The sequence below is a fragment of the Macaca fascicularis genome, chromosome 10 (assembly GCF_037993035.2).
Source record: "Macaca fascicularis isolate 582-1 chromosome 10, T2T-MFA8v1.1".
Classification (NCBI taxonomy): domain Eukaryota; kingdom Metazoa; phylum Chordata; class Mammalia; order Primates; family Cercopithecidae; genus Macaca; species Macaca fascicularis.
In genome coordinates this window covers 61,972,053-61,995,862 of record NC_088384.1, presented here as the reverse complement: position 1 = coordinate 61,995,862, position 23,810 = coordinate 61,972,053, and the positions used below count along the sequence as shown (strand labels likewise).

General features: G+C 42.4%; 1 protein-coding gene across 2 annotated transcripts in view; it reads left to right on the top strand.

Annotated features, from left to right (window-relative positions):
• Positions 1-23,810, top strand: part of GINS1 (GINS complex subunit 1) — a 46,885-nt gene that overhangs the window by 3,143 nt on the left and 19,932 nt on the right. Inside the window, exons 2-5 of one of the 2 annotated variants that reach the window (XM_005568127.4) lie at positions 3,323-3,387; positions 6,905-7,003; positions 7,909-7,999; positions 16,132-16,248. In XM_005568127.4, coding sequence (XP_005568184.2) covers positions 3,323-3,387; positions 6,905-7,003; positions 7,909-7,999; positions 16,132-16,248 — 372 coding nt within the window. The remainder of the gene's footprint in view (positions 1-3,322; positions 3,388-6,904; positions 7,004-7,908; positions 8,000-16,131; positions 16,249-23,810) is intronic. The other variant, XM_065522681.1, reaches the window with a different exon arrangement.

Sequence of the window (23,810 nt, the reverse complement as noted above, 5' to 3'; positions counted from 1 at the left end):
GGTGTGAGCCACTGCACCTGGCTCAACACACAGGCTTTTCTTCAGGAATCACTCATGGTGAAGTGCTGTGTTCAGCAAATAGAAAAGCGATTACTCCCTTTCAATATGCAGAATTGATACTTTTTTTAAAAAGTGCATTTTTAGTAAAATTAGACCAAGCATGGTGGCTCATGACTGTAATCCCAGCCAGCACTTTGGGAGGCCAAGGTGGAAGGAACGCTTGAGCCCAGGAGTTCGAGACTATTCTGGGGCAACATAGTGAGACCCCATCTTCACAAAAAATAGAATTATCCGGTGTGGTGGCACAGATTTGTAGTCCCAGCAACTTAGGAGGCTGAGATGAGAGGATTGTATGACTCCAGGAAGTTGAAACTGCAGTCAGCTGTGGTCACGCTATTACACTCCAGCCTGGGTGACAGGCTTAATCCCTGTCTCAAAAAGGAAAAGGTAAAAAAATTACCTTGGGCTCATGTAGAAGTCATGCTTGCATTTTTCACCAGGAATTACATCTTTTGAGCAGAGTTGAGTAGTTGATTTTGGAATTGTGCCATTTGTATATACCACAGCATTTTTGCCAACGCGTATATTTTGGCTCTAAAAATAGATTGCGAAAAAGAGATGGGATTGCTTCTCTTTGGATTGTTGGCAGACCTATTGGGCAACGTTTAATCATTTCAGGCTGGACACGGTGACTCCCGCCTGTAATCCCAGCACTTTGGGAGACCATGGCAGGCGGATCACTTGAGGTCAGGAGTTTGAGAGTGGCGTGGCCAACGTAGCGAAACCCTGTCTCTACCAAAAAAAAAAAATTACAAAAATTAGCCAGGCATGGTGGCTTACACTTGTAATCCCAGCACTTTGGGAAGCTGAGGTGGGTGGATTGCCTGAGGTCAGGAGTTCAAGACCAGCCTGGTGAACATGGTGAAACACTGTCTCTACTAAAAATACAAAAATTAGCTGGACGTGGTGGTGGGCGCCTATAATCCCAGCTACTTGAGAGGCTAAGGCAGGAGAATCATCGCTTGAACCTGGGAGACGGAGGTTGCAGTGAGCCAAGATTGCACTATTGTACCCCAGCCTGGGTGACAAGAACAAAACTCTGTCTCTCAAAAAAAAAAAAAAAAAAAAATTAGCCGGGCATTGGTAGTGCACACCTGTAGTCGCAGCTACTCGGGAGGCTGAGGCAGGAGAATCACTTAAACCTGGGAGGCAGAGGTTGCAGTGAACTGAGATCACACCACCGCACTCCAGCCTGGGCCACAGAATGAGACTCCATCTCAACAACAACAACAAAACAACAACAAGAAAAATCAGAATTCTAATGTTTTATTTTTCCAAGGGAAAATTTGCCCCAAACTGGATATTAGAAAAACTCTTATGGCCAGTTTTTGCAGTGCAAACCAAAACCACTATTCCTTTTTCTTTTTTTGGTATTAACCTTTTAAGATCACTTTTTAAGCTGGGCCCGGTGGCTCATCCTTATAATCCCAGCACTTTGAGAGGCTGAGGCGGGTGGATCACCTGAGGTCAGGAGTTCGAGACTAGCCTGACCAATATAGTGAAACCCCGTCTCTACTAAAAATACAAAAAATTAGCCAGGCGTGGTGGTGGTTGCCTGTAATCCCAACTACTCGGGAGGCTGAGACAGGAGAATCTCTTGAACCCAGGAGGCAGAGGTTGCAGTGAGCCGAGATTGTACATCGCACTCCAGCCCAGGCAACAGTGTGAGATTCTGTCTCAAAAAAAAGACCATTTTTTAGTAAATTATGAATTATTTGCATTATTTTTCTTTATACCTCATGCTTCAGTAGGACAATTGATATGTTTGTTCCTCAATTTTATTGATGTATAATTTACATACAACAAAATGTGTATTTTAATAGATTTTTGAATTTTGACTAATATGTACATCTTTGTAACCAGCACCCTGATCAAGATTTCTGTAATTATCAAAATATCTCATGTACCCCATAAATATATATACCTACTGTGTACCTACAAAAATAAAAAAATTAAAGAAGATTTCTGTAACTTTGACCCCCTTTTGTAGCTACCTCCCACCTATAGCCTTAGGCAACCATGAATTTGCTTTCTCTGACTATAGATGGCATTATTCTTTTTGGCAAACTTTTCCTGTAAAGAGCCAGATGGAATAATTTCATTTATACTCTTAAGTGAGGCTTCTCTTGCTCAGTATAATGTATTTCAGTTTATCCTCGTTGTGTACGTTGTCAGTAGTTCATTCTTTTTTTTTCTTTTTTTTGAGACGAAGTTTCGCTCTTGTTGCCCAGGCTGGAGTGCAATGGCATGATCTTGGCTCATTGTAACCTCTGCCTCCTGGGTTCAAGCGATTCTTCTGTCTCAGCCTCCCAAGTAGCTGGGATTACAGGCGCCTGCCACCACGCCTGGCTAATTTTTGTATATTTAATAGAGACGGAGTTTCACCATGTTGACCAGGCTGGTTTTGAACTTCTGACCTCAGGTGATCCGCCTGCCTCAGCCTCCCAAAGTGCTGGGATTACAGATAAGAGCCACCGCCCCTGGCCGATTCTTTTTATATTATTATTATTATTATTATTATTATTATTATTACTAGAGATGGAGTCTTGCTCTGTCGTCCAGGCTGGAGTGTAGTGGCACAATCTTGGCTCACTGCAAGCTCCGATTCCCAGGTTCACACCATTCTCCTGCCTCAGCCTCCCAAGTAGCTAGAACTACAGATGCCCGCCACCACGCCCAGCTAATTTTTTGTATTTTTTAGTAGAGACAGGGTTTCACTGTGTTAGCCAGGGTGGTCTCTTGACCTCATGATCCCTCCGCCTTGGCCTCCCAAAGTGCTGGGATTACAGGCGTCAGCCACCGCACCCAGCCTTTTTATTATATTAGATATTTCAGATAAGTGGAAGGTTTATCCATCTATCAGTTGATGGACATTTGGGTTGTTTCTGCATTTTGACTGTTATGAATAATGCTGCAAAAAACATGTGTTTTCTGTTTTCTTGAATATATATAAACTTAGGAGTAAAATTACTGGGTCATATGGTAATTCTGTGTGTAGCTTTTGAGGAACCGTCAAGTTTTTGCCCACAGGGCTATCGCATTTTACATTACCATCAGCAATGTACGAAGATTCCAGTTTCTCTGCATTTCCAGTTTCTCCGCATCTCACCAACATTTGTTATAACCATGCTAGTGGGGTGTGAAAGGATTATTGCTTTTTGCTAAAGTATATAAATAAAATACACAGTTCAGTATTGATAGAATATTGCCACAGAATTGGCGAGGAAATCAGTGGATTTCAATATCGGTTTATATGTTCTAGGAGGATGGACTCAGACAAGTTCTGGAGGAGATGAAAGCTTTGTATGAACAAAACCAGTCTGATGTGTAAGTTTCATAAGATTGATATTCTAAAACAATTTAATAATTAAGATGTTGAAATCGGCTGGGTGCGGTGGCTCACGCCTGTAATCCCAGCACTTTGGGAGGCTAAGGCGGGTGGATTACGAAGTCAGGAGTTTGAGATCAGCCTGGCCAACGTGGTGAAACCTCGTCTCTACTAAAAATACAAAAATTAACCTGGCATGGTGTTGGGCGCCTGTAATCCCAGCTACTCAGGAGGCTGAGGCAGAATTGTTTGAACCCGGGAGGCGGAGGTTGCAGTGAACCAAGATTGCACCACTTCACTCCAGCCTGGCAATAGGGCAAGACTGTGTCTCCAAAAAAAAGAAAAAGAAAAAAAGATGTTGAAATCAGATAACCTTGCATTAGTTTTTGGATGTGATTTTTAAAAATTGTCTGTAAAATTATCTGCTCTAGCTGTACAAATTAGCAGAAGTCTGAAGGAATTTGTGCTGATCACTGCTTAATAAATATCTGTTGTTTCTCTGATAGGAGTTGAAAGGAGTAGAGTGGACCTAAAATAAATGACATACCTAAAATAAAAAGTAAAAATAGGCCGGACACGGTGGCTCATGGCTATAAGTCCCAATGCTTTGGGAGGTAAGTCCCAATGCTTTGGGAGGCCAAGGCAAAAGGATCAGTTGAGGCCAGGAGTTGGAGACCAGCCTGGACATATAGCAGGACTCTGTCTCTATTTAAAGAAATAAAAATTAGCTGGGTGTGGTGACACACACCTGGAGTCTCAGCTACTCAGAGGGTAAGGTGGGAGGCTTGCTTGAGTGCAGGGGTGCTTGAGTGCTTTGAGGCTGCAGTGAGCTATGATCACGTTATGGCACCCTAGCCTGGGTGACAGAATGAGATCTCCATCTTTAAAAATAATAAATAAAAATTAAAACCTAACAAAGTGAAATACATGGTTCCCACTGTTTTTATTTTTATCAACAGATGCCTTAGTGAGTTTGTTAAAGGAAGAATAGGCAGTTTATAAATGGATATAAATAAGAGCAGCAATGATTTCTGATAGTTTGAGTGGAGTTCTCTGAGAACTAGCTATAAAAGTCTTCAGTGTAGTAGGTCCAGAGAGGTGACTAGATTTATTGACTCTTTAGAACTGAGCATGGTAGCTGGCACAGTAGAGAATTTGGGCTGTATGACAAACTTCATATGTTCCTGTGTGACACCAAAGGGAGTCAAGTACTAGATCAAAGTTGAAGTATTTAAGGTCTCAACTTAGAAGTCTGTCTGTGACATGAGGTTTCCTCTTTGGACTTGTTCGCTACAGTGTTTTTATCCGTTACTTGAATTTAGAAATCAGTGTTATGGCTGGTAAGATTTGTAGGGCACATAAAATGATAGGAGCGTTTCCAACTCCTGTGTTTAAGGAGAGATACAGAAAAATCTTTACAGGTGGACTTAGGAAGTGAACCTCAACAGATCTGCAGTAAATATAAGGCAAATGTAAAGTCCTGAACTCAAGTCCCTAAGCCATTCATTGATTTACTCATGAATATGTACTAAACAAATATGTATCAATAAGTGGCTCTACTATTTCAGTGGTAAACAACAGTCAAGATGGCTGTCCCCGGGCAGGTGGATCACCTGAGGTCAGGAGCTTGAGACCAGCCTGACCAACATGGTGAAACTCTGTCTCTACGAAAAATACAAAATTAGCTGTGCATGGTAGTGCATGCCTGTAATCCCAGCTACTCGGGAGGCTGAGGCAGGAGAATCGCTTGAACCCGGGAGGCAGAGGTTGTGTGAGCTGAGATCGCGCCATTGCACTCCAGCTTGGGCAACAGTAGCGAAACTCCATCTCAAAAAAAAAAAAAAAGACAGATAGATATGAAATATAGATATGCCAAATTGGGATTCATGCAATGAAGGAAATCAGAAAAGAACAAGGAGAAAGAAAAATGAATAGAAGGTCTAGCTTAAATTGAGGGATCAGGGAACTTCTCTCCAAGGAGGAGACATTTCAGCTGAGGCTTGCAGGAGAGGCAGGCCTTACTTAGGGAGGCAGTAACTGTGGGCATAGAACATTCTAGGTGGAGAGAACAGCATATGCAAAAACCCCTGAATCATGGAAGGGAATAGAGCACTCTAGAAACTGACACTTAAAGAAGACCTATGTGGCTGGAGTTTGGCAAGTGGCAAAGGGTGGCACCAGATGAGGTGTAAGTGTGGACAGGTGGTGGCGTGTTTGTGTCTTAAAAGATCATCCTGGCCGGGTGCGGTGGCTCACGCCTGTAATCCCAGCACTTTGGGAGGCCGAGGCGGGCGGATCACAAGGTCAGGAGATCGAGACCATGGTGAAACCCCGTCTCTACTAAAAAAATAGAAAAAAATTAGCCGGGCGCAGTGGCGGGCGCCTGTAGTCCCAGCTACTCGGGAGGCTGAGGCAGGAGAATGGCGTGAACCTGGGAGGCGGAGCTTGCAGTGAGCCGAGATTGCGCCACTGCACTCCAGCCTGGGGGACAGAGCGAGACTCCATCTCAAAAAAAAAAAAAAAAAAAAAAAAAGATCATCCTGGTTGCTGTGTGGAGGGGCTGAGAGGAGGGGGAAGCTGGTCACCACGTTACTAGAGAGGTGACCTGGACCTGGTAGAAAGTGAGAAGGTTATAGATGTTTTGGAGGAGACCCTATAGACCTTGGTTCCGTAAGGGAATGATTTTCTTGTATTCTCTGTGTTTATGCCATTTGCAAATTCATGATCCAAATACTGTCTTCCACCTTCCTAGTTTCATCAGACTTTCATAGGGTGGCAGAAGTATATAGAACAGCCCTAGAAGACATGACAAGATGGGACATGTATTTTGCCTGTATTATCAAGGCCTAGCACAGTGCCTGGCATAGAGGCAGGTACTACATGAATGAATTCTTTTTATATTCATCTGGTTGCTTAAAAACTCCAACGTAAATTCTTATTCATTCAAAAGTTATATGTACTTTTTATAGGGTAAAACCAAAATTTTCAGTGTGAAAAATACTGAAGTATAGTACGTACACGTATTTGGAGATCAACAGATATTTGTTAGATGAGTGAAAGACCATTTTGACTCCATTTTAGCTCACTTTATTGTAATGAGGATTTGGAAGCTCCACTGGAAGGGAGGTACTATGTAGAATAACAACATAATGTAAGTCCGTAACCTCATGTCCATCGTGTTAGGTTTGTCTCTTATTTCAGCATGATAATGGAATCCCGAAAAGTGAACACAGTGTCTTTTAGAAAGAATAGAGATTAATCAGTGTGCAAAAATGCAAAGTACCAAATGCCTAAACAAAATGTATCTGATAGCATGATCTTAGGCAAGTTGTTTAGGTTTTGGCTTTTTAACGTATTAGTAAAAGCTCTGATGTACAAATAGTTATTATTTGCTTAGGTTAACTGCTAATCACAAATGGATTAAAAACAAGCATGTGACTCAGTTGTTAGTTGGCTTTGAAAATTTTACTTAGCCTGAAATTATGTTTTTTTTTTCTTTTTAAATGCTCCTATCAGGAATGAAGCGAAGTCAGGTGGACGAAGTGATTTGATACCAACTATCAAATTTCGACACTGTTCTCTGTTAAGAAATCGACGCTGCACTGTAGCATACCTGTAAGCTTCTCAGTTTTTGCTTGGGTGGCAGGATTTTCTGTGTGGCTTCCCAGTTGACCATCTCAAATGGGTAACAAGAAATCTTAAGATTTTTCTCTCTTTATAAGCATTCTAAATTTTTCCTCTGTTTTTTCATTTTTTAAATTTTTTATTATGAAAAAACACTTTTAAAAGTAGGGAGAATAATACTATTATGAACCCAAGTGGAGCTATTGTAGGGTTTTAACAATTTTTATTATTTTGCCATATTTTCTTCATTGTGTTTCGCTTGTTGGTGCCACACTATTTAAGAGCATCATGGTCTTTCACTACTGAATATGGTAGTGATCTTACTATTTTTCTTCTTTGTCTTAGAAATAAGGACCTTTGGCCAGGCACAGTGGCTCATGCCTGTAATCCCAGCACTTTGGGAGGCCGAAGCGGGTGGATCACCTGGGGTCAGGAGTTCGAGACCAGCCTGGCCAACATGGTGAAACCTCGTCTCTACTGAAAGTACAAAAATTAGCCGGGCATGGTGGTAGGTGCCTCATCCCAGCTACTTGGGAGGCTGAGGCAGGAGAATCGCTTGAATCCGGGAGCCAGAGGTTGTAGTGAGAGGAGATCGTGCCATTGCACTCCAGCCTGGGTGACAAGAGCAAAACTCTATCTCAAAAAAAAAAAAAAGAGGGGGTGGGGAAGAAAGAAATAAGGACCTCAGGGACCTTTTTCCCAGGACTACTGTGCTGTTGTCACATGTGGAGGAGGGGACAGTGCCTTCAGGCTGACTCTCAGACTGTGCTCATGTTCCTCTTGTTGTTCCTAAGATGTCTTTTTAGAGCTGGTGTGTTTGCATCAGGGGCCAAATGAAGTCCACACATGATCCCTCTTTTATTCTTATGCCACCCAATACCTTCTTGATGTCCTAGGTATGATCGCTTGCTTCGGATCAGAGCACTCAGATGGGAATATGGTAGCATCTTGCCAAATGCATTACGATTTCACATGTCTGCTGAAGAAGTGAGTTAGCATTGTTCAAGTTTATAAATTTTGAAAATGCTGAAGTTCTGGCATTGTTCTATAATAGTGTTTATTGGTATTCCTCTTTCTGTTTTTAATGTCTGTTTTCCCCCAATTTTTGTCTGGTGTTTAGTATACAATGTGAGGGGAACTATGTGGTGTGGAGTAATTCTAAATGATATGTGGAAAATTCTATTATTACTTAACAAAATGGAGTCCTATGATGTTACTTATTAGTGATCCAATCAGTGGGATTAAAAAACTGGCATTATTATTTGGGGATATTCCATAAAATGTTTATGTGTATATATACTTTCCTAATGAAAATTCATATTTGCCTAGTCATTGAGGCAAAGAGCTAGCCCATTATTTAAGAACATAGGATTGGGCCGGGCACGGTGGCTCAAGCCTGTAATCCCAGCACTTTGGGAGGCCGAGACGGGCAGATCACGAGGTCAGGAGATTGAGACCATCCTGGCTAACACGGTGAAACCCTGTCTCTACTAAAAAATACAAAAAACTAGCCGGGGGAGGTGGCGGGCGCCTGTAGTCCCAGCTACTCGGGAGGCTGAGGCAGGAGAATGGCGTAAACCTGGGAGGCGGAGCTTGCAGTGAGCCGAGATCCGGCCACTGCACTCCGGCCTGGGTGACAGAGCGAGACTCTGTCTCAAAAAAAAAAAAAAAAATGGACATAGGATTGGAGTCACGTGGGCTTAGGTTCAAATCCTGGCTCTCTTCTGTCTAATCTTGAGCAAGTCACTTGACCTGTTTCTGTGCCTAAATTTCCTTGTTACAGGATGAAGATCATATTACCTATCTATTACAGGTCGCAATGACTTCTGACACTAACTACCTGTAGTTATTGTCAACTAAGGAAGCTCACACAAGCTTTGATGTCCAGAGTGTGTATTGGGGCTTTATTACATAGACATGATTGATTAAATCACTGGCCCTGTGATTGAGCTCAATCTTCATCCCTCTTCCCCTCCCTGGAGGTCAGACTGACATCAGGAGGCCCAAAGGCCCAATACTTTAATCACATGGTTGGTCTTTCTGGGGTGGCCAGTCCCAACTCTGAGTCATCTTGTTAGCACAGACTATCTAGGGGTTCACCCCAAGTCACCTGAGTAGCACATACTATCAGGGCACATCATGAATAATAAGACACTCCTACTAGTTGAGGAAGTCCAATAATTTAGAAGCTACCTCCCAGGAATGAGGGAGAGAGGCCCACCAAATTCTTTATTCTACAACAGTGTTATTACAAGGCCTATCAGAGGGTTACTTCAGGTGATCCATGTGAAGCACAGCATAGCATGGCACTCAATAAATGTTTTGTTTTGTTTTGTTTTTTTGAGACGGAGTCTCGCTCTGTCACCCAGGCTGGAGTGCAGTGGCCGGATCTCAGCTCACTGCAAGCTCCGCCTCCCGGGTTTACGCCATTCTCCTGCCTCAGCCTCCCGAGTAGCTGGGACTACAGGCGCCCGCCACCTCGCCCGGCTAGTTTTTTTGTATTTTTTAGTAGAGACGGGGTTTCACTGTGTTAGCCAGGATGGTCTCGATCTCCTGACCTTGTGATCCGCCCGTCTCGGCCTCCCAAAGTGCTGGGATTACAGGCTTGAGCCACCGCGCCCGGCCAATAAATGTTAACAGTTATTACATTACAGTTGCATAGGACAGAGCTTAAGAAAGCAAATATTCAGTGTAGCAAACCACCATGGCACATGTATACCTATGTAACAAACTTGCATGTTCAGCACATGTATCCCAGAACTTAAAGTAAAAAAAAAAGCAAATATTCAATGTGTTTGTCATTAGATTCTGCACATTTTTGAGTGATCTATTTGTTGTCATAACTTCGTTTTCATTCTCTTCATTTTCTGCATAAATAAATGAGTAATCTCTACCTCAGATTTACCAGTAACTACAAAATTGGTAACATGTTAGTACCTCACTTTATGCTGTTTGTGTTCAAATCGACTTATATTAATTGAACTTTGGGGTACTTCCTATGTATTATGGTGAGATGAACAGAACACTATGTTGTTTCTCTAACGACAGTAGCTTTAATGATTTTTCTCATACAATATTTTAGATTAATTTTTTAATGTATTTTTTTGAGATGGAGTCTTGCTCTGTTGCCCAGGCTGGAGTGCAGTGGTGTGACCTCTGCTCCCTGCAACTCCGCCTCCTGGCTTCAAGCAGTTCTCCTGCCTCAGCCTGCCAAGTAGCAGTGATTACAGGTACTTGCCACCATGCCCAGCTAATTTTTGTATTTTAGTAGAGACAGGGTTTCACTATGTTGGCCAGGCTGGTGTCGAACTCCTGACCTCATTATCTGCCCCCCTCGGCCTCGCAAAGTGCTGGGATTACAGGTGTGAGCCACAGCGCCTGGTGATTAACATGTTTTTTATAGTTTTGTAAATGATTACAAGCTACATTTATTCAAGCACGTCAATTAGATTTCATATTGGGCATTGTTTCTGTAAGGGTGACAGTTTTCTGTGATGACTGAGTTCCCAAAGTCAGTTTCTATTTTAATGAAATAAAACAATGTTAACAGCAAATAAAATAATTTTTTTTTTTGAGATGGAGTCTTGCTCTGTTGCCCCGGCTGGAGTGCAGTGGCGTGATCTCAGCTCGCTGAAACCTATGCCTCCCGGGTTCAAGCGATTCTCCTGCCTCAGCCTCCCGAGTAGCTGGGATTACAGGTGCCCGCCACTACACCCCGCTAATTTTTTTGTATTTTTAGTAGAGACGGGGTTTCACTGTATTGGCCAGGCGGGTCTTGAACTCCTGACCTCGTGATCCACCCGCCTCAGCCTCCCAAAGTGCTGGGATTACAAGCATGAGCCACAACGCCCCGCCTTATATAAAATAATATTAATGGGTCTAGAGATTAAGTTGTTTGAGAATAGTGAAACCTGAGTTTCTTGGAAGAGTTTGTGAATTACTGCAAAACTGGCAAATGACTTCCTTCTACCCCAGTGACCTCATCTATAAAAAGGAATATACCAGCCTGGCCAACATGGTGAAACCCCGTTTCTACTAAAAATACAAAAATTAGCTGGGTGTGGTAGCGTGCACCTGTAATCCCAGCTACTCAGGGAGGCTGAGGCAGAACAATCGCTTGAGCCTGGGGCGATGAGCCGAGATCGCACCCCTGCACTCCAGTCTGGGGGAGACAGTGAGACCCTGTCTCAAAAAAAAAAAAAAAAGAATAAAAGGAGTATACATGGTCTCATTCTCTTTTTTTTTTTTTTTTTTTTTTTGAGACGGAGTCTCGCTCTGTCGCCCAGGCTGGAGCACAGTGGCCGGATCTCAGCTCACTGCAAGCTCCGCCTCCCAGGTTCACGCCATTCTCCTGCCTCAGCCTCCTGAGTAGCTGGGACTACAGGCGCCTGCCACTTCGCCCGGCTAGTTTTTTGTATTTTTAGTAGAGACGGGGTTTCACCATGTTAGCCAGGATGGTCTCGATCTCCTGACCTCGTGATCCACCCGTCTCGGCCTCCCAAAGTGCTGGGATTACAGGCTTGAGCCACCGCGCCCGGCCTAATGGTCTCATTCTCTTAGTGGTGTTTTGGAAAAACTTAAAAATGAGAACAGATTAATACAGATATACTCTGTAGTAGACCACAGACATCCCTGCTTAAGCAATTGCATGGTGGCAACTTCATCAACCATTTTGGACCAGTAACAAAGAATATTTCCAGGTATCCCTGACAACTTACAGGAGCCTATGAGGTCTGAATGTCATCATAGGTATCTGCGTTACCCAAGGATAGTGCTTCAGTGGGTGACTGAAGCACGTGGACTTGAGTCTGCCACCTAAATTCAGATCCTTGCCTTGTTAACTCTGAGCCCTTTGCTGAATTATCTAATTCTCAAAGCTTCATTCCTTCATGAATAAAAAGAAGATAATAATACTAGTTACATCATGGGGCAATGACAAAGAGTAAATAAAATAAGCATATTAAAATTTTAGCAAATTCCTGGTATACAGTAAGCACTTTATTAGAGGGAATGATGATCTCAATATTGTTGACTTAGGGTAACAATAAAAGTAAAAGCAGAGCTAAAATAAGGTTACTGACATGAAACAGATGATCATGTGTTAATAATGTTTAGAGAAAATACCATTGAAAGAATATGAAAGTACATGGATTATAAGTAAAAATCTTACTATCTGATTTCAAAATAGTAACATCTTTTGTTTTCAAAATAGTAACATCTTTTATGTTTTTAAAATAGTAACATCTTTTGTTTTTTGATTTCCTAAGTTTCTGTTTAGAATCTTCAAGACATTAACATATGAGAGATAGTGAAAATAGGGATTTTTTCTTTCCTATTAATATTTTTCCATAAGGAAAAATAAAATAAAAATTTGTGACTATATCAGTATGTTCTTTTGTGGAAGTAATGTGCTGATTCTACATTGCCCTTTTATCTGTGAAAAAGACTAAATGAGGGTAACACCCTCATTGTCAAAACAGCTTCTGATTTTTCTTCCACTTCATCTTCTCTTTTTTTTTTTTTTTTTTTTTTTGGAGACGGAGTCTCGCTCTGTTGCCCAGGCTGGAGTGCAGTGGCCGGATCTCAGCTCACTGCAAGCTCCGCCTCCCGGGTTTACGCCATTCTCCTGCCTCAGCCTCCCGAGTAGCTGGGACTACAGGCGCCCGCCACCTCGCCCGGCTAGTTTTTTTGTATTTTTTAGTAGAGACGGGGTTTCACCGTGTTAGCCAGGATGGTCTCGATCTCCTGACCTCGTGATCCACCCGTCTCGGCCTCCCAAAGTGCTGGGATTACAGGCTTGAGCCACCGCACCCGGCTTCATCTTCTCTTTGGGGTCTGTTACACTCTACTGTTCTCAGTGGAGACACCCATGTTTGACTCATTTGGCAAGATCTCTCTCAGAGAACTCTTCTTCATACTTATCAATACAAAATGTCATTTTTTTATCCTTTGTATTGTAAAAGGCAATGCAGTTTTTACCACCTTGGCCTACATACCTTTTAAATCTTTTAAAATCACTTAATTAACAGACACATGCAAACACATCTGGAAAGGTGCAGAAAACGAACATGTACAGCCCAACGATGTAACACTGAGGAATTCCTATGTATCCATCACCCTGTTCAGGAAAGAACATTGCTCCAGAACCTTTGTGTCCCTCCTGCCAGTGATCACTACCCTCCTGGCTTTTGTGCAGACTGATCACTTCCTTGTTTTTAAAAATCTTATTGCTCTGGGTGCAGTGGCTCACACCTGGAATCCCAGCACTTTGAGAGGCCGAGGTGGATGGATTGCCTGAGCTCACGAGTTTGAGACTAGTTTGAACAACAGGGTGAAACCCCATCTCTACCAAAAAAAGAAAAAAAACAAAAACAAAAACTTAGCCAAGTGTGGTGGTGTGCGCCTGTGGTCCCAGCTACTCAGAAGACTGAGGTGGGAGGATCGCTTGAGCTTGGGAGGCAGAGGTTGTAGTAAGCCGAGATTGCGCCACTGCACTCCAACCTGGGTGACAGGGTGAGACCCTGTCTTAAAACAGCAACCAAAAAAACTTGCTATTTACCACCTAAGCTTGCATTTCTAAACACTATAATTTAGTGTTCCCCATTTTTTGAACTTCATATAGATTCATGCAGTATCCTTTAATGATTGATGACTTTCACTAAATGCAATATTTTTGAGATTCTAACCTGTTGAAATATTAGCAAGAGCTCATTCCTTGTTTTTGATATATTAGCAAGAGCTCATTCCTGTTTGTTTTTTTTTTTTTAAGACGGAGTGTTGCTCTGTCACCCAGGCTGGAGCACAGTGACAGGATCTCGGCTCACTGCAAGCTCCGCCTCCCAGGTTCGCGCCATTCTCCTGCCTCAGCCTCCTGAGTAGCTGGGACTCCAGGTTTTTTTTTTTTTGTATTTTTTTTTAAGTAGAGATGGGGTTTCACCGTGTCAGCCAGGGTGGTCTTGATCTCCTGACCTCATGATCTGCCCTCCTTGGCCTCCCAAAGTGCTGGGATTACAGACGTGAGCCACCGCGCCCAGCCCATTCCTTCTTTTTTATTTTTGTTTTTTGATGGAATATTTTGCTCTTGTTGCCCAGGCTGGAGTGCAATGGTGTGATTTGGCTTATCGCAACCCCCGCCTCCCGGGTTCAAGCGATTCTGCCTCAGCCTCCCAAGCAGCTGGGATTACAGGCATGCACCACCACGCCTAGCTAATTTTTTGTATTTTTAGCAGAGACGGGGTTTCTCCCTTGTTGGTCAGGCTAGTCTTGAACTCCCGACCTCAGGTGGTCCACCCGCTCAGACCTTCCAAAGTGCTGGGATTGCAGGTGTGAGCCACCGTGCCTGGCCGAGCTCATTCCTTTTTATTGCTGAATAGTATTTCCTTTTTTTTTTTTGGACACAGTTTGACTCTGTCACCCAGGCTGGAGTGCAGTAGCACAATCTCGGCTCAGTGCAACCTCCGCCTCCCCGGTTCAAGTGATCCTCCTGCTTCAGCCTCCGGAGTAGCTGGGACTACAGGTGTGTGCCACCATGCCTGGCTAATTTTTGTATTATTAGTGGAGGCGGGGTTTCACCATGTTTGCCAGGCTGGTCTTGAACTCCTGGCCTCAAGCAATATGCCCGCCTTGGCCTCCCAAAGTGCTGGGATTACAGGCGTGAGCCACCGTGCCCAGCCTACCCAGAGGATATTAAGAATTTTTTTTTTTTGAGACGGAGTCTCGCTCTGTAGCCCAGGCTGGAGTGCAGTGGCCACAATCTCAGCTCACTGCAAGCTCCGCCTCCCAGGTTCACGCCATTCTCCTGCCTCAGCCCCCCAAGATATTTTTCTGTGTAATCTTTTAGGAGCTATATTTTACCTTTTACAAAGAGATCTACAGTACTGGGATGAAGTTTTGTGTATACTATAGGAAGTATGCTTCATTTTGAATATAGATACTGAGATGACCCACCACCATGTATTGAACAGATGTGCCTCTCCCATCATTGTGTGCATGGTACCACCTTCATCATACACTGAGTGTCAGTATTCCTGTGGATTTTGAATGGGAGGACTTTTTCTTCTGTTAATGCTAGTCTATCTGTTCTTATACCAATTCCACTGTTGTAATTACTGTAACTATATACTATAGTTGGAGCAAGTTCCCCTCTTGTTCTTTTTTGAGAGCATTTCAACTATATTTAGCCCTTTGCACTTCCATGTAAAATTTAGACTCAGTTTGTCAGGTTCCATTTTAAAGAAAGTTAAGATTTTGATTGAGATTGAATTGAATCTATAGATTGTTGACATTATTACAATATTGAATCATCCAGTCTGTGAATGTGGTATATATTTAGGTCTTTCATTTTTTTCAACATTTTTAAAAATAGATTTACTGATATATGATTCATACACTGTGAAGTTTACCATCTTAAATTGTACAATGCAGTGGTTTTTAGTATATTCAGAGTTGTTGTGTATCCAGTACCACCATCTTATTTGAGAATATTTTCATCACCCTACAAATAAGCCCTGTCCCCTTTATATTTACTCTATATTTTCTTCCTTCCTCCCAGCTCCTGGAAATCCCGAATCTACTTTCTGTCTCTATAGATTTCCCTATTACAGGTTTTTCATATGAGTAGAATCATGTAATATGTGGCCTTTTGTCTTTCATGTGGTAATGGCAATATGTTTCAGAACTTCGTTGCTACTTATGGTTGAATAATGTTCCATCATATGGGCACATATCCATTCATCAGTTGGTGGACATTTGGGTTTTCTTAACAATGTTTTATAGTTTTCAGAAATAGCAATAATGCAGAGTTTGAAGATATAATTCTGAAATGGCATCTTTTTCTTGGTTCTGTTTCTGGTCAAAGATTCCTAAGGCTTATTATTAAGTATGCTGAAATGTAATCTCTCTGAGAACAGAGAATTTTGTTCACTTTATTGAATAATTCATCCTAAGTACCCAGACCAATGCCTATATCATAGGAGGCAATTAATAATATTTTAGCATAAATGAATGAATGGTTACAATAGTGATTTGTGTTGGGATGTGTACTGTTTTCAAATGGATGAGTACGCAATGTGTGTAAGTTTTCTTAGAATTTTGTCAAATGATCATCTCTATGTTTGCAGATGGAGTGGTTTAATAATTATAAAAGATCTCTTGCTACTTATATGAGGTCACTGGGAGGAGACGAAGGTTTGGACATTACACAGGATGTGAAACCACCAAAAAGCCTATATATTGAAGTATGTATATCTTTTTAAAATGCATTTTTCTTTAACGTGTAGATTGTGCTACCTTTTAAGAAGAGGGGAGTATATGAATATGTGTTAGCTTCTATTAAAATAGAAAAGAAGCATAGACCAAATCAAGCTACCTATAGGGGGATGACAGAATACGATGGAAGAGCTATAATTTTCTGAATATACCTGTTTTAATAGTTTTGACTATGGAACGCTATAAATGTTTTATCTATTACTAAAACAAAGTTAAATCAAAATGGGAAATCAATCCCTAAATTTTGAAAGTAAAATGAAACAAATGTCTTTCAAGTTGGTGGATTAGTCAAAACAGGAAGTATTTTTGTTTCATTTTGTTTAATTTTTTTCTGTTTTTTAAATTGTAAAATACATATAAAATCTGCCATTTTAGCTATTTTTTTTTTTTTTTTTTTTTTGATTCGGAGTCTCGCCCTGTCGCCCAGGCTGGAGTGCAGGGGCGCGATCTGGGCTCACTGCAAGCTCCGCCTCCTGGGTTCACGCCATTCTCCTGCCTCAGCTTCCCCAGTAGCTGGGACTACAGGCCACCATGCCCAGCTAGTTTTTTGTATTTTTTGTCTTTTTAGTAGAGGCGGAGTTTCACTGTGTTAGTCAGAATGGTCTCGATCTCCTGACCTCGTGATCCTCCCACCTCAGCCTCCCAAAGTGCTGGAATTACAGGCGTGAGCCAACGCGCCTGGACTTAGCTATTTTTAAATGTACATTTAAGTGGTATTAAATATTGTTTAATTTTCTATATTTTTTGCAACTTTCATATTGTTTTGCAACGGTCACCACCATCCATATCCAGATTTTTTTCATCTTTTAAAATTGAAACTCTATACTCATTAAATAATAACTTCTCAATACCCCCGCCTCCCATCCCCAGCAACCACCATTCTACCATCTGTCTCTATGATTTTGACTACTATAACTAGTTCATGTGAGTGGAATCATGCATGACTTGTCTTTTTGTTTTCTTTTGTTCTCATTAGAAAATAATTTCTGAGAAGCTACAAATGACAAGTATTTGTCTTTTTGTGACTGGCTTATTTCACTTAGCATAATATCTTCAGGGTTTATTTCTGTGGTATCTGTGGTAGAATTTGTGTCAGAATTTCCAGGCAGGCCCGGTGGCTCATGCCTGTAATCCCAGCTCTTTGGGAGGCCGAGGAGGGAGAATCACCTGAGGTCGGGAGTTCAAGACTAGCCTGACCAACATGGAGAAACCCCGTCTCTACTAAAGATACAAAATTAGCCGGGCGTGGTGGCGCATGCATGGAGAAACCCCGTCTCTACTAAAGATACAAAATTAGCCGGGCGTGGTGGCGCATGCATGTAATCCCAGCTACTGGGGAGGCTGAGGCAGAAGAATCGCTTAAACTTGGGAGGCAGAGGTTGCAGTGAGCCGAGGTGCCATTGCACAATTTTTTCTTTTTTTTTTTGAGACGGAGTTTTGCTCTTGTTGCCCAGGCTGGAGTACAATGGCGCTATCTTGGCTCACTGCAACCTCCACCTCCCGGGTTCAAGCAGTTCTCCCGCCTCAGCCTCCCAAGTAGCTGGCATGCGCCACCACACCCAGCTAATTTTGTATCTTTAGTAGAGACGGGGTTTCTCCATGTTGGTCAGGCTGGTCTCGAACTCCCGACCTCAGGTGATTCTCCCTCCTTGACTTCCCAAAGTGCTGGGATTACAGGCATGAGCCACTGCGCCTGGCCCAGAATTTCCTTCCTTTTTAAGGATGAGTAATATTCCTTGTCTGGCTATACCACATTTTGCTTATCCATTTATCCATCAATGGACACTGGATTGCTTCTTTCTTTTAGCTATCATTTTATGATTAATGCTGCTATGAACGTGGATATATAAATCTCTTTGAGACTCTGCTTTTAATTTTGGGGGACATATATCCAGAGTGGAATTACTAGATCATATGGTAATACTATGTTTGAGGAATTGTCATACTGCTGTCCGCAGCAGCCATACCATTTTACATTCCAACATTACACAAGGGTTCCAGTTTCTCCACATCCTCATCAACACTAAATATTTTGGGTTGTTTTGTTTTGTTTTTGAGACAGTTTCGCTCTTGTCACCCAGGCTGGAGTGCAGTGGCGTGATCTCAGCTCACTGCAACTTCCACCTCCTGGGTTCAAGTGATTCTCCCGCCTCAGCCTCCCGAGTAGCTGGGATTACAGGTGCACCACACTTGGCTAATTTTTGTATTTTTAGTAGAGACAATGTTTCACCATTTTGGCCAGGCTGGTCTTGAACTCCTTACCTCAGGTGATCCTCCTGCCTCAGCCTCCCAGAGGCATGAGTCACCATGCCTGGCCTTGTTCTGTTTTTTAATCATAGCCATCCTAAAGGATGTAAAAATGTGGTTTTGACTTTTATTTCCCTAACGATTAGTGATGTAGAGCTTCTTTTCTTATGCTTATTAGCTATTCCTATGTCTTCTTTGAAGAAATGTTTATTTAAGTAATTGGCCCCCTTTATGGGGCCCATTTTCAAATAGGATGTTGTTGTTGTGGAGATTTAAAAATCCTTTATGTATTCAATATATTAATTTGTTATCAGATACATTATTTGCAAATATTTTCTCCCATTCTCTGGGTTGCCTTTTTATGCTGTTGATAGTATCTTTTTTTTTTCTTTTTCTTTTTCTTTTTCTATTTTCTTCCTTCAGTGTCATGTTAATATTTTAAAATTTTCATGCCGCCCAGTTTGTCAGTTTTTTTTTTTGAGATGGAATTTTGCTTTTGTTGCCCAGACTGGAGTGCAGTGGCGTGATCTCAGCTCACTGCAACCTCCGCTTCCTGGGTTCAAGCAATTCTCCTGCCTCAGCCTCTTGAGTAGCTGGGATTACAGGCATGCGCCACCACACCCAGCTAATTTTTGTATTTTTAGTAGAGATGGGGTTTCATCATGTTGGCCAGGCTAGTCTTGAAATCCTGACCTCAGGTGATCCACCCACCTGAGGCTCCCAAAGTGCAGGGATTATAGGCATGAGCCACCGCACCCAGCCAACTTTTTTGTTTTGTTGGCTGTGCCTTTGGAGTCATAGCCCGGAAATCATTGCTAAATATATTGTCATAAAACTTTTGACCTGTATTTTCTTCTAAGTGTTATGTTGTTTTACATTTACATTTCAGTCTTTGATCCATTTCGAGTTAATTTTTGTATGGTGTTAGGTGATGGTCCAACTTTATTTTTTTGCATGTGGAAATCTAGCTTTCCAAGCATAATTTCTTAATAAGACTGCCCTTTCCCCATTGTGAATGATTTTGACACCCTTGTCAAAAATCATTTGACTATGTAGGCAAGGGTTAGTTTTTATCTCTTTATCCTATTCCATTGTTCTATACATCTGTCGTAAAAAAATTTTTTTTATATACACATCTGTCTTTATGCCAGAATTGTAGTATTTTGATTATTGTAGCTTTGCAGTAAGTTTAAATTAGGGATTTTGGGTCCTCTACCTTCATTCCTCTTTTTTTTTTTTTGAGATGAAGTCTTGGTCTGTTGCCCAGGCTGGAGTACAGTGGCACGATCTTGGCTTACTTCAACCTCTACCTCCTGGGTTCAAGTGATTCTCCTTTCTCAGCCTCCCAAGTAGCTGAGACTAAAGGCGCCTACCACCATGCCTGGCTAATTTTTTATATTTTTAGTAGAGACGAGGTTTCACCATGTTAGCTAGGCTGGTCTCGAACTCCTGACCTCAAGTGATCCGCCCACCTCGGCCTCCCAGAGTGCTGGATTACAGGCATGAGCCACCACATCCAGCCCCATTCCTCTTTTTTAAGGTTGTTTTCACTATTTGAGATCCCTTGAGATTTTATATGCATTGTAGGATGGGTTTTTCTCATGGAGAAAGGTGTCTTTCTCCAAAAGACACCTTTGAGATGATAGTAGGGATTGTGTAGATCACTTTGGGTAGTGTTGACACTACCCAAATCTTAATATTAAATCTTCCAATCCATGAATATGGGATGTGTTTCCAATTGTTGATGTCATCTTTAATTTTCTTTGGCAGTGTTTTTTAGTTTTCATTGTACAAATCTTTCATCTCCTTCGTTAATTTAATTTCTGTATATTTTATTCTTTTCACACTGATAAATTGAATTATTTTCATAATTTTTATTTTCAGATTAGTCATTGTAAGTATATAGAAATGCAACTGATTTTTGTGTGTTGACTTTGCATCCTGTTACTGTGCTGAATTCATTTATTAGTTCTAAAAGTTTTTTGTGGAATCATTAGAATTTTCTACATGTAAGATCATATCATCTTCAAACAGGTAATTTTAGTTCTTCCTTTTTAATTTAGAATCCTATTTCTTTGTCTTGTCTAATTACTCTGACTGTAACATCCAGTTATATGTTGAATAGAAGTGGCAAAAGCAGAAATCTTTGCCTTGTTAGTGAACTTAGAGGAAAATCTTTCAGTCTTTCTTTTTCTTTTTGAGACAGAGTCTTGCTCTGTTGCCCAGGCTGGAGTGCAGTGGCGTGATCTCAGCTCACCTCAACATCCACCTCCCAGGTTCAAGCGATTTTCCTGCCACAGCCTCCTGAGCAACTGGGACTACAGGCACATGCCATCATGCCTGGCTAATTTTTGTATTTTTATAAGAGACAGGGTTTCACCGTGTAGGCCAGGCTCGTCTCGAACTCCTGACCTCATCATCCACCTGCCTTGGCCTCCCAAAGTGCTGGGATTACAGGCGTGAGCCACCGCGCCTGGCCAGCTTTCAGTCTTTCACCATTGAATATGATGTTTGCTGTGGAGTTTTCATATATGGCTTTTATTATGTTGATGTATAGTTATCTTCTCTTCCTAGTTGGTTGAGTATTTTTATGAAAGGAAGTTGAATTTTGTCAAATGCTTTTTCTGTATCAGTTGAAATGATCATGTTGGTTTTTTCCCTTTGTTCGGTATTTTTTTTTTTTTGAGACGGAGTCTCGCTGTGTTGCCCAGGCTGGAGTGCAGTGGCGCGATCTCGGCTCACTGCAAGCTCCGCCTCCTGGGTTCACGCCATTCTCCTGCCTCAGCCTCCTGAGTAGCTAGGACTACAGGCGCCCGCCACTGCGCCCGGCTAATTTTTTGTATTTTTAGTAGAGACGGGGTTTCACTGTGGTCTCGATCTCCTGACCTTGTGATCCGCCCGCCTCGGCCTCCCAAAGTGCTGGGATTACAGGCTTGAGCCACCGCGCCCGGCTTCCCTTTGTTCTGTTAATGACTTATATTAAATTGATTGATTTTCATATCTTGAATTGTCCTTGCATTCCAAGAATAAATCTCAATTGATTTATGATGAACTCTTTTACTATGCTGCTGAATTTGATTTGATACTATTACGTTGAGAATGTTTTTTATTTTTATTTTTTGAGATGGAGTTTCAGTCTGGTTGCCCAGGCTGGAGTGCAATGGCATGATCTTGACTCACCACACAACCTCTGCCTCCTGGGTTCAAGCGATTCTCCTGCCTCAGCCTCCCAAGTAGCTGGGATTATAGGCATGTGCCACCACGCCTGGCTAATTTTGTATTTTTAGTAGAGATGGGGTTTCTCCATATTAGTCAGGCTGGTCTTGAACTCCCGACCTCAGGTGATCTGCCCGCCTCGGCCTCCCAAAGTGCTGGGATTACAGGCGTGAGCCACCATGCCCGGCCTGTGTTGAGAATTTTTGCATCAGTGTTCATAAGGGACATTGGTCTGTAGTTTTCTTGGAGTATCTTTTCTGGCTTTCGTATTAGGGTAATGCTGGCCTCATAAAATGAGTTAGGGAGGTGTTCCCTCCTTTTATATATATATATATATATTTTTTTTTTTTTTTTGAGACGGAGTCTCGCTCTGCCACCCAGGCTGGAGTGCAGTGGCCGGATCTCAGCTCACTGCAAGCTCCGCCTCCCGGGTTCACGCCATTCTCCTGCCTCAGCCTCCCGAGTAGCTGGGACTACAGGCGCCCGCCACCACGCCCGGCTAGTTTTTTGTAGTTTTTAGTAGAGACGGGGTTTCACAGTGTCAGCCAGGATGGTCTCGATCTCCTGACCTCGTGATCCGCCCGTCTCGGCCTCCCAAAGTACTGGGATTACAGGCTTGAGCCACCGCGCCCGGCCCCTTTTATATTTTTTAGAAAAGCTTGAGAAGAATTGGTGTTCTTGAAATGTTTGATAGAATTACCCAGTGAAGCCGGGCACGGTGTCTCAAGCCTGTAATCCCAGCACTTTGGGAGGCCGAGACGGTCGGATCACGAGGTCAGGAAATCGAGACCATCCTGGCTAACACGGTGAAACCCCGTCTCTACTAAAAAATACAAAAAACTAGGCCGGGCGCGGTGGCTCACGCCTGTAATCCCAGCACTTTGGGAGGCCGAGGCGGGCGGATCACAAGGTCAGGAGATCGAGACCACGGTGAAACCCTGTCTCTACTAAAAATACAAAAAAATTAGCCGGGCGCGGTTGTGGGCGCCTGTAGTCCCAGCTACTCGGGAGGCTGAGGCAGGAGAATGGCGTGAACCTGGGAGGCGGAGCTTGCAGTGAGCCGAGATCGCGCCACTGCACTCCAGCCTGGGCGACAGAGCCAGACTCCGTCTCAAAAAAAAAAAAAAAAAAAAACTAGCCGGGCGAGGTGGCGGGCGTCTGTAGTCCTAGCTACTCGGGAGACTGAGGCAGGAGAATGGCGTGAACCCGGGAGGCGGAGCTTGCAGTGAGCTGAGATCCGGCCACTGCACTCCAGCCTGGGTGACAGAGCAAGACTCCATCTCAAAAAAAAAAAAAAGAATTACCCAGTGAAGTCATCAGGTCCAGCGTTTTCTTTATTGAGAGATTTTTGATTAGTCATTTAGTCTCCTTGCTAGCTATAGGTCTATTCCAGTTTACTAGTTCTTCATCATTCAGTCTTTGTAGGTTTGTGTTTCTGGGAATTTGTCCATTTCATCTAGGTTTTCCAATTCGTTGGTGTACAATTGTTCATAGGACTCTTAGAACCCTTTTTATTTCTATAGGATTGGTAGTAATGTCCTCACTTTCATTTATGATTTTAGTAATTTGAGCCTTCTTTTATTCTTAGTCTGTCTAGCTAAAGGTTTGTAAGTTTTATTGACCTTTTAAAATAACCAAATTTTGGTTTTATTGGTTTTCTCTATTGTGTTTCTATTCTTTATTTATTAATGTCTGCTCTAATCATTATTTCCTCCTTCTAGCTTTAGGTTTAGCTTGCTTTTCTTTTTCTGGTTCCTTAAGGTGTAAAGTTAGGTGGTTGGTTTGAAATTTATCTTCTTTTGTTTTTGTTTCTTTTTTCTTTTTTTTTTTTTTTGAGACAGGATCTCACTCTGTTACCCAGGCTGTAGTGCAGTGGCACAATCTCAGCTCACTTCATCCTCTGCCTCCAGGGTTCACGCGATTCCCATGCCTCAGCCTCCCGAGTAGCTGGGACTATAGGGTGTACCACCACGCCTGGCTAATTTTTTTTTTTTTTTTTTGAGACAGAGTCTTGCTCTGTCGCCCAGGCTGGGGTGCAGTGGCCGGATCTCAGCTCACTGCAAGCTCC